Source organism: Aplidium turbinatum, chromosome 11 (assembly GCF_918807975.1).
Source record: "Aplidium turbinatum chromosome 11, kaAplTurb1.1, whole genome shotgun sequence".
Lineage (NCBI taxonomy): Eukaryota > Metazoa > Chordata > Ascidiacea > Aplousobranchia > Polyclinidae > Aplidium > Aplidium turbinatum.
Window position 1 is genome coordinate 2,143,733 of NC_137482.1, and position 11,559 is coordinate 2,155,291.

The 11,559-nt window shown below is 38.5% G+C and overlaps 1 protein-coding gene across 1 annotated transcript; it reads left to right on the forward strand.

Moving 5' to 3' along the window:
• The first annotated feature begins 1,819 nt into the window (after positions 1-1,819).
• Positions 1,820-10,969, forward strand: LOC145779514 (baculoviral IAP repeat-containing protein 7-like). Its single transcript, XM_082591122.1, has 6 exons — positions 1,820-2,087; positions 7,387-7,519; positions 7,774-7,886; positions 8,555-9,173; positions 9,931-10,095; positions 10,323-10,969. The coding sequence occupies exons 1-6, from the start codon at positions 2,003-2,005 to the stop codon at positions 10,645-10,647; spliced, it is 1,440 nt and encodes a 479-aa protein (XP_082447248.1). The 5' UTR covers positions 1,820-2,002; the 3' UTR covers positions 10,648-10,969.
• The last annotated feature ends 590 nt before the right edge of the window (positions 10,970-11,559 follow it).

The following is an 11,559-nucleotide window of genomic DNA, read 5'->3' on the forward strand; positions in this document are numbered from 1 at the left end:
AGACAGACATTTTACATGATTTTACCTTCATCCCAGAAACTTTTAGATGCAAGAGTTGCCAGATTTTGCTTTTTTATTTGCGTTATTTCAACAGATTGTTTTCACGGTTGGCAAAATTTTCAAAGTACTTTTAAATTAAGTGGACTATCACACTAAATCAAAAAAATCAGTTTATTTGTAGAGCTTTTGCCACACCAGTGTGGCTTCTTCTGTATAGCCTTATTCAAATAGAATTTTATTACACTACGCATTCCAATCTGATCATTAGTTGAATCATAAGAACATTTGAAGTCAGTTAAAAGCGAGATATTATTTTTTCTTACCATCACCCAACGGCAAATTTGCAAACCAACTTACCTTTTTACATTTTACTTTGGTGTAATACTGATAGGCTACTGGTGATTTACGGAATCAGTTCAGTTCAGTTGGTTTTTACTTCTGACCATCACAACAACAAAAACACTATATATGACAAACATAGCGGAGGTCTAGAAAAAGGTAGAAGCGACAAGACGCGGACGTTATAACGTGCATGATACCAAAACAGGACAATCAGTTTAAAATATGGCGCGGTCGCAACACCTCAATCTGATCTGTTTGTCAAAATAATAATGTTCTGTATGGTGCTTCTGTAATTTGTCATATTTTGAAGATGGTAAAAAGGCGTGACCTAATTGATTGATTTGATGGTTAATTATGGAAATCATTATCCCCAGACTGACATAGATTTTTTAAAAGCTTGGTCCACGCAGTTTCAAATAGGTCTTCTTACTGAAACTTTGGACCACTGATGCAGGCCCGATCACCAAGATTGATGAAGTGAACTTTCTGTTTATTGAGGTAGGCCCTTTAACGTATTACACTTTCCTAAAGCAATAACGCAATCATGCGTGACATAGTATACGATTCCTCGCGAATCAGCTGATTGCAGTCATGTGACTCAGCACGTGATATTGTGACCATTCTTCTCGAAAGTTTTTGATACCGTACAAACTAAACTAAGTGAACGACTCGCCGTCAACAGCGTGGCCTAGTGGATTAGAGTTTGGGCAAGAGATATAGTCAATTCGATTGCTTTGGTTCGATTCCCACCTCCTGTCTTTAGGCTACTCTTTTTTCTTCTGTAACTGAACTGAATGCAAAAAGAATCTTTGGCTGCAATCAGGTGGTTTCAAACATCAGTGATGTCATATGTAACGCATGATTGCGTTACTGCTTTGGGAAAGTGTAATACATTAAAGTGGCCACCGTTTATTGAAGTGTTGTCCGTAAATTGTTCCATCCACTAAGTGGTGCAGCGAGCACACAACCCCAGAGCTAAACCAGCACTGCTTCATTTGTTCACGAACTGAGCTATCGGATGGACAGTCACTATTCGTTTTTTAAACATGATTTGTTTACTTTTGTTTCTTCTTGATTTTCCAGTTTAAGTAATTTGTCTCAGCGCCAGAAACAAATCAAGAATAATTCCAAATAAATGCTGGCTTATATAAAGTCTATTATTTTCATCTTCATTTATCGGTTGGTGTTGTAAACGCTTGCTTCAATATGTTTTTACCTCTGTTGTGATATACCAAACCGACCGATAATTTTGTTCAATCCCTTTCAAAGTCTGAAGTTTCAAGAATAATATGCCATAAAATTGAACTGAATTGAACAACAGCCTGTGCAGTGTGTACAGAGTTTACAGTATTTTTTACCAATTTTAACTTGGCTTGTAAAAAGTTACAAAGTTTTTGAACACCTTATATTTTATTTAATCGTTGCGCACTTTATACGCAAAGTAATGTTTATCTGGGAATGTTCTGCAAAGGTTAATCTGATGTAGGCTTGGCTATGTCACTGGCACTCAACTGTTTTTTAAAAGTTATTTCTGCACTACTGTAATATGGCAACACTGAGACAGGAAGATTTTTGAAAAAAAGCTGGAACGCCAGAATCCGAGGTAAGTTCAGGGAACATCTCTCTTCGGAACCCGTTTGTTTTAAGAAGACTTATTGCAATGCAAGATTACTTTGACGTTTTTCCGGACGGTAGGATTTCAAATCTTGATGCGCAAGGTCAGAGAAGTGTGCATGTCCCAGCAGGTGAGTTAACTGTGGCTCTGCCATATTTACTTACCGTGGGTTACGGTACTGTTAACTTTTAGCTAGATCTACATTATTTTTTTGCCTGCAATTTCTTGCAGTTTATGAACACTGCAAAGCAGTCTTTGTTACTTCTTAGATCCATGATATCTGATTTTATATGTCGTACATAGCCTATGTACAAGCATTTTTGTCTCCCTTCATAAAAAAAACAACTTGTTGAGCACTTAGTTTGTTATACTGGCAACAAAGAGTAACAAATTTAATTTTACATTATTTGTATTGTAATGATGTAAGCATTTTATTTAATAAAAAAAATACAGAGGCATTAAAGACGTTGGGCTATGCATGTGATTGAGCATTTTATTGTCTTATGTAGACTACTACGGTACTTTTATTTGTAGATCTTTAAACGTTAGTAAGGTAAAACAGAAAACACAATTCTTTCATTTATATTAATATTGTTTGTTGTTTATTCATAACAGTCGACCTCTGATGTTTCAAGATGAAGGTCAGGGTTCATTCAACTTAAAACAAAATAGAGAGTGTTTTGCAGTAAACTAAAAACATTTTCAAATGTGTCTCAAAAAGTTATATGTGGAAAGGGTCAAATTAATTATTGAAAGACAATTACATACATTGAATTTTGGGCTCAAAGGATGTTTTTAAAAACTGGCTTAACTTTAATCTTGTTTTTGAAAATAGGTCACTTATTTCTGTACATTGATCATAGATCATGCTTAGGTTACTTGTCGCCTGGAAAACACAGGGGACTTTGTTGTTTGCACCTGTTTTGAAATCTTTGCACATATGAACTTTTTCTAACCAGTTAGTGTTTCAAAAGTTTTCTCAATATAGTGCAGCATGTCACTTTGTATATGTCTAAACCAACTTGTTTTTAAACACTCTTTTTGAGCATGGCATGCTTGGTTTTACACTATCTTTGCCTCACTGAAGCTGCGTACCTACACAAGCATTTATTGTGTGCAGTGTTTGACTGAAAAGTGTTGCAAAATGGTTGTAGTATTGAAAAAAGTCACAAAAAATGCATTGATATTTTATTCGTAACTATATTGCAATGATACACATTAATGTAGCAATTGATAAATGCTACTGTCAGTAATGCCATCATATTGGAAATGTGAACTTTCTTGACCAACAAATTTTAAACAGCCTTAGAAAGTTGCATTTAATCAATAGAGCAAACACAAACAGGCACCATACAATCTTTACATACAGAAAACCAACACTACCGATATTTGGATAGGTTGGCATATATAACAAATTGTGAAGTACATGTGCCAATTTCAGAGGTGGGCACCCGCTACTTTTAAAGTAGCGCGCTACCCGCTACCGCTACTTGGGCCAAAGTAGCGCGCGCTGCCGCTACCAATTTACAAAAGTAGCGCGCTACCGCTACTCGGGCCAAAGTAGTGCGTGCTACCGCTACTTCTTCCGCTACTTTTGTCTAAACTGACACTAGGCAACACTCAAGTCCCTTGTGACGCAAAAATGACCTTGAAAACGAATGTTATCATTCGTTTACACTGTCATTTTAACGTCGTTATAGAAAACACATTCTAAGGGAAATTTATTGTTACGCATCTTTCAAAAACACGATCATTTCAAAATGAGAGTCACTAAGTCCTGCCCGCTTTCGCTTAAGCACATCTTTTCCAACAGAGAAAAGTCTCTCCACCGCAGCACTGGAAGGAATGGGGGTGTTGTATTTAATGAACAGATGTTTTAACTCGGTATTCAAAAAGCTCAAGGACTTGCTCTTGTCCGAAAAAAAGGCGTCCACAATTTTAGCTTCCTTCTGCACCGACGTTTCACGGGATGGCGCAAACACTCCAAAAAATACATCCTCGGAGTCATGACTGGTGTTGGTGTCACTCTTATCGGTATCAACCTGGCTTGATGTCTCCCGCAACAGTCGAACTACATCTGTCTTGACTTTTTCTCGCAGTGCGTCAGCATCATCCGTGGAAACGTAGTGCAGAAATTGTAGCTACGACGTCTTGAAGGAGGGATGAAGACATGATGCCATAACGCATTTCATGTTGTTAAAGCACTTGTTGAATCGTTTCTTCACCCCTTCAAGGACTTTCACTTTCAACTCCTCACAGGTCGCAAGATCACTGATCTCGGTCAACTTCTTCCCGCAAATTGTGATGGTTGGAAGCAAGACTCCGCCATATGCCTTGCACTTGCCCTGGAGAATGTCTAAAGCCTGGCAGATAGGCTTCATCACACGGAGATATTCGCCGAAGAAGTTGACGTCAGCTAGAAAAGGCCGAAACTTTGCATCCAAGCCGATTATATAGCTGCTTGACCACGCCAGTATTGCAAAAAAAAAACAAGCATTTTTTTCAATTTAAATTAAAGTAGCGAATAGCGGGAGTGCAACTGAAAAAAAGTAGCGCCTCTCCCGCTACCGCTACTTTGGAATAAAAATAGCGCCGCTACTCCAACTAAAAAGTAGCGCCGCTACCGCTACTTTTACCAAAAAAGTAGCGCTGCTACAAAAGTAGCACGCTACTGCCCACCTCTGGCCAATTTTATTTTCATACCAACTTACAGATTCAATTGTGCAAATCAATTTGATTTTGCATACATAGATACTTGTGTACCATATAATATATCTTATTATATCAGCAGGGAAATATTTAAGTTTGCTATCTTTCTGTTTTTACTTAAAACTATTGGTTTTTGAAAAGTGAAACTGGTGACACAAAGATTAGGAATAAAGCACATATCTGTGTGCTTAGTTTTGTTTTTATAAAGCTCATTTTGGAAATAGTTTTATGAGCTATTGTGAAAAGTTAATTTGTTGTAGCTATTTTTTGCCAAGCCACAACTTGAAATTGTTGTAATCTGTTTGCACATCTAGTCATCTAGGGAGCCTTTTGCTTTACTACTGATCCTCTTGTTACCAAAGACTACTTAGGAAATAATTAAATTGCCATGGTGCCATTATTTCATATAAAAAGAAAAGATTTCTTCACACTTGATTACTCCAAAGTCCATGGCATGATATAACAATTAACTAGGCAAACCCATGCTGTGCGTTATTGGCTTCTGTTCTGCAAAATGGGTGGTCTAACTATTCCAGACAGTAAATCAGTCGATTTTTACATTCATTCAACGTCTGCAGAAGTTAAATCAATGACAAAAATGACTGATTTGCTTTTTGGGTCCTCTTGGGAAGTCACTAACATCTTACACAACTTTTAGTGTTTTTTTCTGCTTTCATACTGCTATTATATATACATTTTGATATTCTTTGCTTTGCCATTTATTTGTTTGCTACATGCATTTGTCGCAATTCAGTATTTGCCAATTTTTAACGATTTTACGTACGGTACAGTAAAATATTACTGTTGCAAATTTAGTTCATTGCAGTACAAGCGTTTATCCTGAATACTGAAACATCTGGGTGTTCATTAAGACAATTATCGTTTCTAGCACTGGTTGCAACGTTCAATCTAGTAAAGGAAAAACCAGGATAAACAAGTTGATTCATTGCTTCACTGGTGTTTCGTGCACCATGACAATGTGCATCCTCAAAACGACTAACCCAAAATAAAATTTACAAGTTATATACTGCAGTGGGGTTGAAGGCAAGAAAAAGTTGAACACACATTATGTTAAAGGTTGCCTAAAGATGTGTGAGCGGTTACTTTCCACGTTAAATTACGTAAAAACTTCGAACCTTAAACATAAATTCGAAGCAGTAAAAACCAACAGAAATTATTGTAATCTAATTTCGTCTCTCATTTCTGTTTGTCTCCACTGCTTCGAATTGATGTTTAACGTTGGAAGTTTTTACGTAATTTAACGTGGAAAGTAACCGCTCACACATCTTTGGGCAACCTTTAAAATAATGTCTGTTCTATTTTTTCTTGCCTTCAATCTCACTGCAGTATATAACTTTGTGCTGTGAGGATGCGAATTGTCATGGAGCGTGAAACGTCAGTGAAGCAATAAATCAACCTGTTTGTAGTTGCTTTCACTTTCTTCAGATGAACGTTGCAACTAGTGCTAGAAACAAAGCGTTTATACTCTAATATTTCCATAATAATCGACCAATATACGGTCTCTGTAGCGCCTACTTACGGTAACAAACTTTGCTGGACTTACTACCGACGATTTCTGCCAAAGGTCCGCAACGCGTGATATCGTGTAGCAAAAACTCGAGAGACGCGACATATTTTCACGCACGTAGTTAAGGATGATAGGCATTGTCTGATCATAGAGATGGACATTTTTGAATGATTGAGGATCCGATTCTAAGAAAGTGAAACAAAACATTTGTGTTCGCCAGCAAACTATGTTCGAGTTCACATTATTGCAGTGCAATATTAAAGGCTTTCAAACCTTTGCCTATTAACACGTGATGGCGGTTAGCTCTATATTGAAAACTAACAATGTGTTATCTCACGCAATGCAGTCGCTGTTTCAATACTCCAGCACTCAATAGTGCGACATCCACCAGCGAGATTTTATTTTGCTCTCATTGATCAGTTTTTCAAACAAAGCAACAGAAAACGTTTTTGAATTGATTTCCCATCTGCAAACGTTGAAACAATTAAAAAATACGGGTTTTGCTCTCTAGAGTGCCATGCAAAAAACTTGCGGATTAATTTTTATGTTGAAGTGGAGATACCGTGGTTTTATTCCTCTAATTTTTTAAAGAAATTTGATCAACAATTTTATATTGGTTAACAAATGGCGTGTGTTGGTTCATGTTCTCAATCTTGATCTCAAGGTTTAGGCAACAAAGTTACCTCAAATAAACGCAATAAAACCGCGATCAAAGTACTGTAATTCTAGGTCATACGCCAAAATAGGTCAAATACTTGCAATTCCTAATCAAGGTTATAACAATTCGGCGGGGAAAAATCTCAAAACTGGCAACTGTGAGGTCAATCGACGTGTGTACGCTAATTTGCTGGGCTGCTTGCGCGCAGTTCATCAGTAATAAGTACCGGTAACGTAAATGTGACATGAAAAAAATGTCATTCAAGGTGAGATATAAACAGAATCCCATTTTATATTCCAAACTAGTTTTGGGTTCGGTATTTAAATTTCGCATCCCCAAAACTGTTCATCACACCATCTGCCGCTGTTCGAAATCTTTGCAATTACATTGCTACTCAGCTTTCATTGAGCGTAAAGGGTTGAAAAAAAGTCCAATGATGAAATAATTCACCTGAAAATAGACGCGCATGCAAATTTTACGTTAAAAATGACATTTTGTTTCTGAAAATACATTTAACGTTGTCTTGTCCTTAAGGTGACCCATGTAGGGAAACTTATCGACTTTCAACCTTCAAAGACTTCCCATCTCAAGTAAAGATTAACGCTTGCAAATTTGCCGCTTGTGGATTCTATTTCACTGGACTTGATGATAAAGTGAAGTGTTTCAGGTGAGACGTCTGGTTGCATACTTTGGTTTCAACTTGTTTTTGTGGAATTGAACATTTTTTACTCACCACGATTCGCGAGTATTTTACCAATCAGAGAGATTGTCAGTTTTCATAAAGTTTAAACATGGTATAAACAAATTGTTTTTACTTACGCCAGCATCCAATCCGAGGTAATCGAATTACAATAACGTTATATAGCCGACCAATTGTAAGTGCGATTTCTCCATTCATTATGAAATGAATATTGTTGTCAGTTGTAATCAAATGGTCGACAGTTGGCTACCTGGAGATGACGTCAGGCTGCGCACGTGGCATAAATCTAATTGCGCGTTTGTCAATGGACGGGATCCACGGAACTTACCAATCAGTATGTAGCATAGATTTCTTTATTCTGTTGTGTGTTCTTGTGTCGACTGTTAGTTGTTATACCTACTAAGTACGATTATTTATTGCTACGCCTCAAACCTCAAATTGTCATATAAAATGGTATAACAGTTTACAGTTGTCAAAATTCTTGTATGTATCCTAGTAGTAGTAAAGAGCAAGAAAGTTAAAAGAATAAGAAAAGTACAGTAGCTTTTTTGTACAATGACCATTCAATATATCAGGACTTGCTGGTTCCAACGCAAGATGACTCAAGGGTCCCGACCAGATGTTTTAAAAATGAAACAACTGCCGAGATAAAAGTAACATTGTTGTCTCAAAAATAAAAATTTAATTATATCATAAATGCATTAATTCTCATCAAAAAGAATCATTAGCAATTAGCATTTCTTGGGCAGGAACTTACTTATAAAAAAATATAATAACTTCAAAATCGTGATCACATCAATTTATATCGAGAAATAAAAGGAGACAGATCAAAGGTCCCACAACGATCATAGGTGGCGACCTTCCCCTAATTACCGACGCCAAGTTCGAAGAATTTGACTTTTTTACATTGATGCACTATCTGTTGGCCTTAAATCCATGTAAAAGGAACTAGTTTTGTAATCTGGTATGTTCCTTATCGAAACATTTAACTTTGCATTGCAGTTCCAGGATATTCTGTATTTTCATCCAGCGAACAGACGTCGAATCTCGCTTCCTCTAGCACGGGATCCTCCTCTAATGTTTCATCCTCATCTAATGTTTCTGTGACACACAGCAGTGCAAGACATGTCCCCATGACCTTAACACCCCCTGCTAGTGTCGTTGCATCTGCCAGAGCGCGTGAAAATCAGCCGACCGTGTCGAATCCACCAGTGGACCGAAGCGGAACGCAAGAACATCGACGATTCTTTTTGTTTCCTTGCCTCAATCCTATAAATCCTCACATGAGGAACAGAGAAACTCGTCTTCAAACGTTTCTTGATCATTCAACGACTTGGCCGGCACACAGAATTGGAGCCACACCACAAGAGATAGCGGACGCTGGGATGTATTATCTTGGGGAAAGGGACCGTGCAAAGTGCTGGTACTGCAATGGAGGACTCCAGAACTGGGAACAAGATGACAATCCATGGGAAGAACACGCTAAATGGTTCCCGATGTGTGAGTTTGTTCTCCAACAAAAAGGTCCAGATTTTGTTCATCAAATAGTTTCTAGATATCCCAATCTCAGAAGACCGACTTTGCATAATCCAGCAAATAGCTCTTCCAGAAGTGGACACTTGTAAGTACTTGAGATGTTCATACTTGTGACTGTTCAACCGGTTTTGGAATTAAAAATCTACTGATAATATTTTCAACTTTTAATTTAAGGCAAATTAGTCGCGATAATTGCAATTGAATATTTACCTGCAAACTGAGAAAGACGCTTCCGAATTTTAACAATTTCTATTCTGGTTCTGGCTCTACTCGACGTGTACGTTATTTTTAAACTATTGCCAAAAGAGAGGAACTGGCCACTTTACTCTCTAGTTCTGAAGACTTCGTGCTCGGGGAAACTTATCTTCTCAACTCCCGTAGTGCCGTAACCGAGTATGGATTCCATACTATGGAACCACCTAACAATGATAGGCTACATACCTTCATTACCTTCTTTTTGGACTGTGTTTTTGACTGATAATATCAAAGTGAAGACGTTCTTGTCATAATGAATACTAAATTTGAAAATAGGCGAGATGGGTTCGGTGCCATGTAAACTTTTAAAGTGATACTGATTACTGAATCTTACTCCTGCTGGGCATTCAGCAATGGAATGAATTCGGTAATAATGTAACTCACTTGCCCCTCTATACGGCACTGACACCGTCTGCTTTGTAAAGAGCTGAAGAGCAACGCGTATCGGCAATGGATACAGCGTTATAAAAACACACATTCTTATTATTATCACGCGGTGTTGGACACTGCGCACTGTGAATGAGCATGTACAGTTAGTTGTACACAGCACGCATGAGATAAAATTATTTCTTGCGTTGTTTCGATAGTCAAATCCCCGGAACCAGAAGACAACAAGGTCCGGAGATGGTCGATCCCCGGGAAGAACTCAGAATAAGGAACCAGAAAATCGATCAAGATATGACGTCAGAGGTGGTGTCACACGCGAAGACGATGGGATTCGAGGATGACGTCATCAAGGAAGCACTTAAAAGGTATGACGTTAATACTGTACTGTATGTTTCCTGGTTTGACGTTAGCTAGGACGCTGGTTCGACACAGCTCAAGAGCATGTGGCCTGTCGATTGCGGAGTGGCGCCCCTTTGACAATAGCCCTTGATTTCTCTGATTGTCTTTTCAATGGCCTGTTGGTTGTCCACCATGACCAGTGGCCACCCATTCAATAATGAAACTGATTGTAACTGCGTATTTGTCTATGCAGAAAGTACAACTTAGATAAAGAAGGCTTTACAACTGTAAGCGATCTCGTTGACGTTCTTCAAGAAGTTGAAGCTTCTGCTGGCGGAGAGGATATGGCGTCGGTGGCCGCGAGCAATGAACCAGCGAGTCCAGGACCACCGGAGTACGAGGAGATGCGTAGACTGGAGGAAACAAGGCTGTGCAAAGTTTGCCGCACTGAGCCATCTTGCATGGTGTTCATTCCATGTGGACACTTAGTGTGCTGTGCTAACTGCGAGAAAAAGGTGACAAACTGTCCAACATGTAACGAATTTATACGACAAAGGGTTCGGTCTTTCTTGTCGTGAATAGGAAGACTAGGCGTTACCTTGTTGTTGCTGCATGAACCATAGTGGGATTTGTTTTTTGACCTGCGGTACTTTGATGTTTAGTTTATACCTGTGTCTATTGTAGGCTACTGCGTGTGAGGCTACTCGGGTAGTAGGTTCTAACCACACGTATATTGCAATTTAGTTTTGTCATTCTTCGTAACAATTACCGAGCGCGTGACGCTTCCCGATGGGTCATCACAAGCTTCATGTCAACTTTCACTCCTCACACCAAACTGTGATATTTCTTGCCAGTTGCCACATTTCAGTGTTTACTGTAAAATATACGTAGTGATTTCTTCGACAACTGTTGTTTGCCAATGGTGATGTTCAGTTTGTTTTTATTTCTGACCATCACAACGAAAAACGATATATGTCAAACATAGCAGAGGTCTAGAAAAAGGTAGAAGCGACAAAACGTGGACGTTATAACGTGCATGATACCAAATCAGGACAATCAGTTTAAAATATGATGTAGTGTTGGCTTGAACCTATTTTTAGTCAGAAGTGATCGAGAATGCACAAATTATTTCGACAGATAACAACAGGCTAGGCTACTGTTTGATACCATGTTCACGACATGACCACATTTAAAAACCAGAGAACCAACCCGTCTTAACTACGTGGTGCGAATTCTTAAAGTCTTTGGTAGGCTAATATGACCTTATCTGGAATCGAACCCAGATCTAGCCGCACTAGAACCAAAAGTGGCAGCTTAACCACTGAACTGGTGTCAACATATTACGGAGTGGCACCCCCTTCGACTAGAGCCCTTGATTTCTCTCATAATAACAGTTGGCAACCCTGCAGGAGTGTAGCCAGCATAATTTTTTTAGGGGGTCAGATAAATATTAGCCTATTGCACATGTAAGTGAACCCAATAACGAAGCC

What these genes read in the sequence shown, in the direction of transcription:
- LOC145779514 (XM_082591122.1), top strand. Translation starts at nt 2,003, where the DNA reads ATGCAAGATTACTTTGACGTTTTTCCGGACGGTAGGATTTCAAATCTT. An exon ending in GATAAAGTGAAGTGTTTCAG is followed by an intron (nt 7,520 to 7,773) that starts GTGAGACGTCTG and finishes TATTGTTGTCAG; the next exon opens with TTGTAATCAAATGGTCGACA. An exon ending in ATCAAGGAAGCACTTAAAAG is followed by an intron (nt 10,096 to 10,322) that starts GTATGACGTTAA and finishes TTGTCTATGCAG; the next exon opens with AAAGTACAACTTAGATAAAG.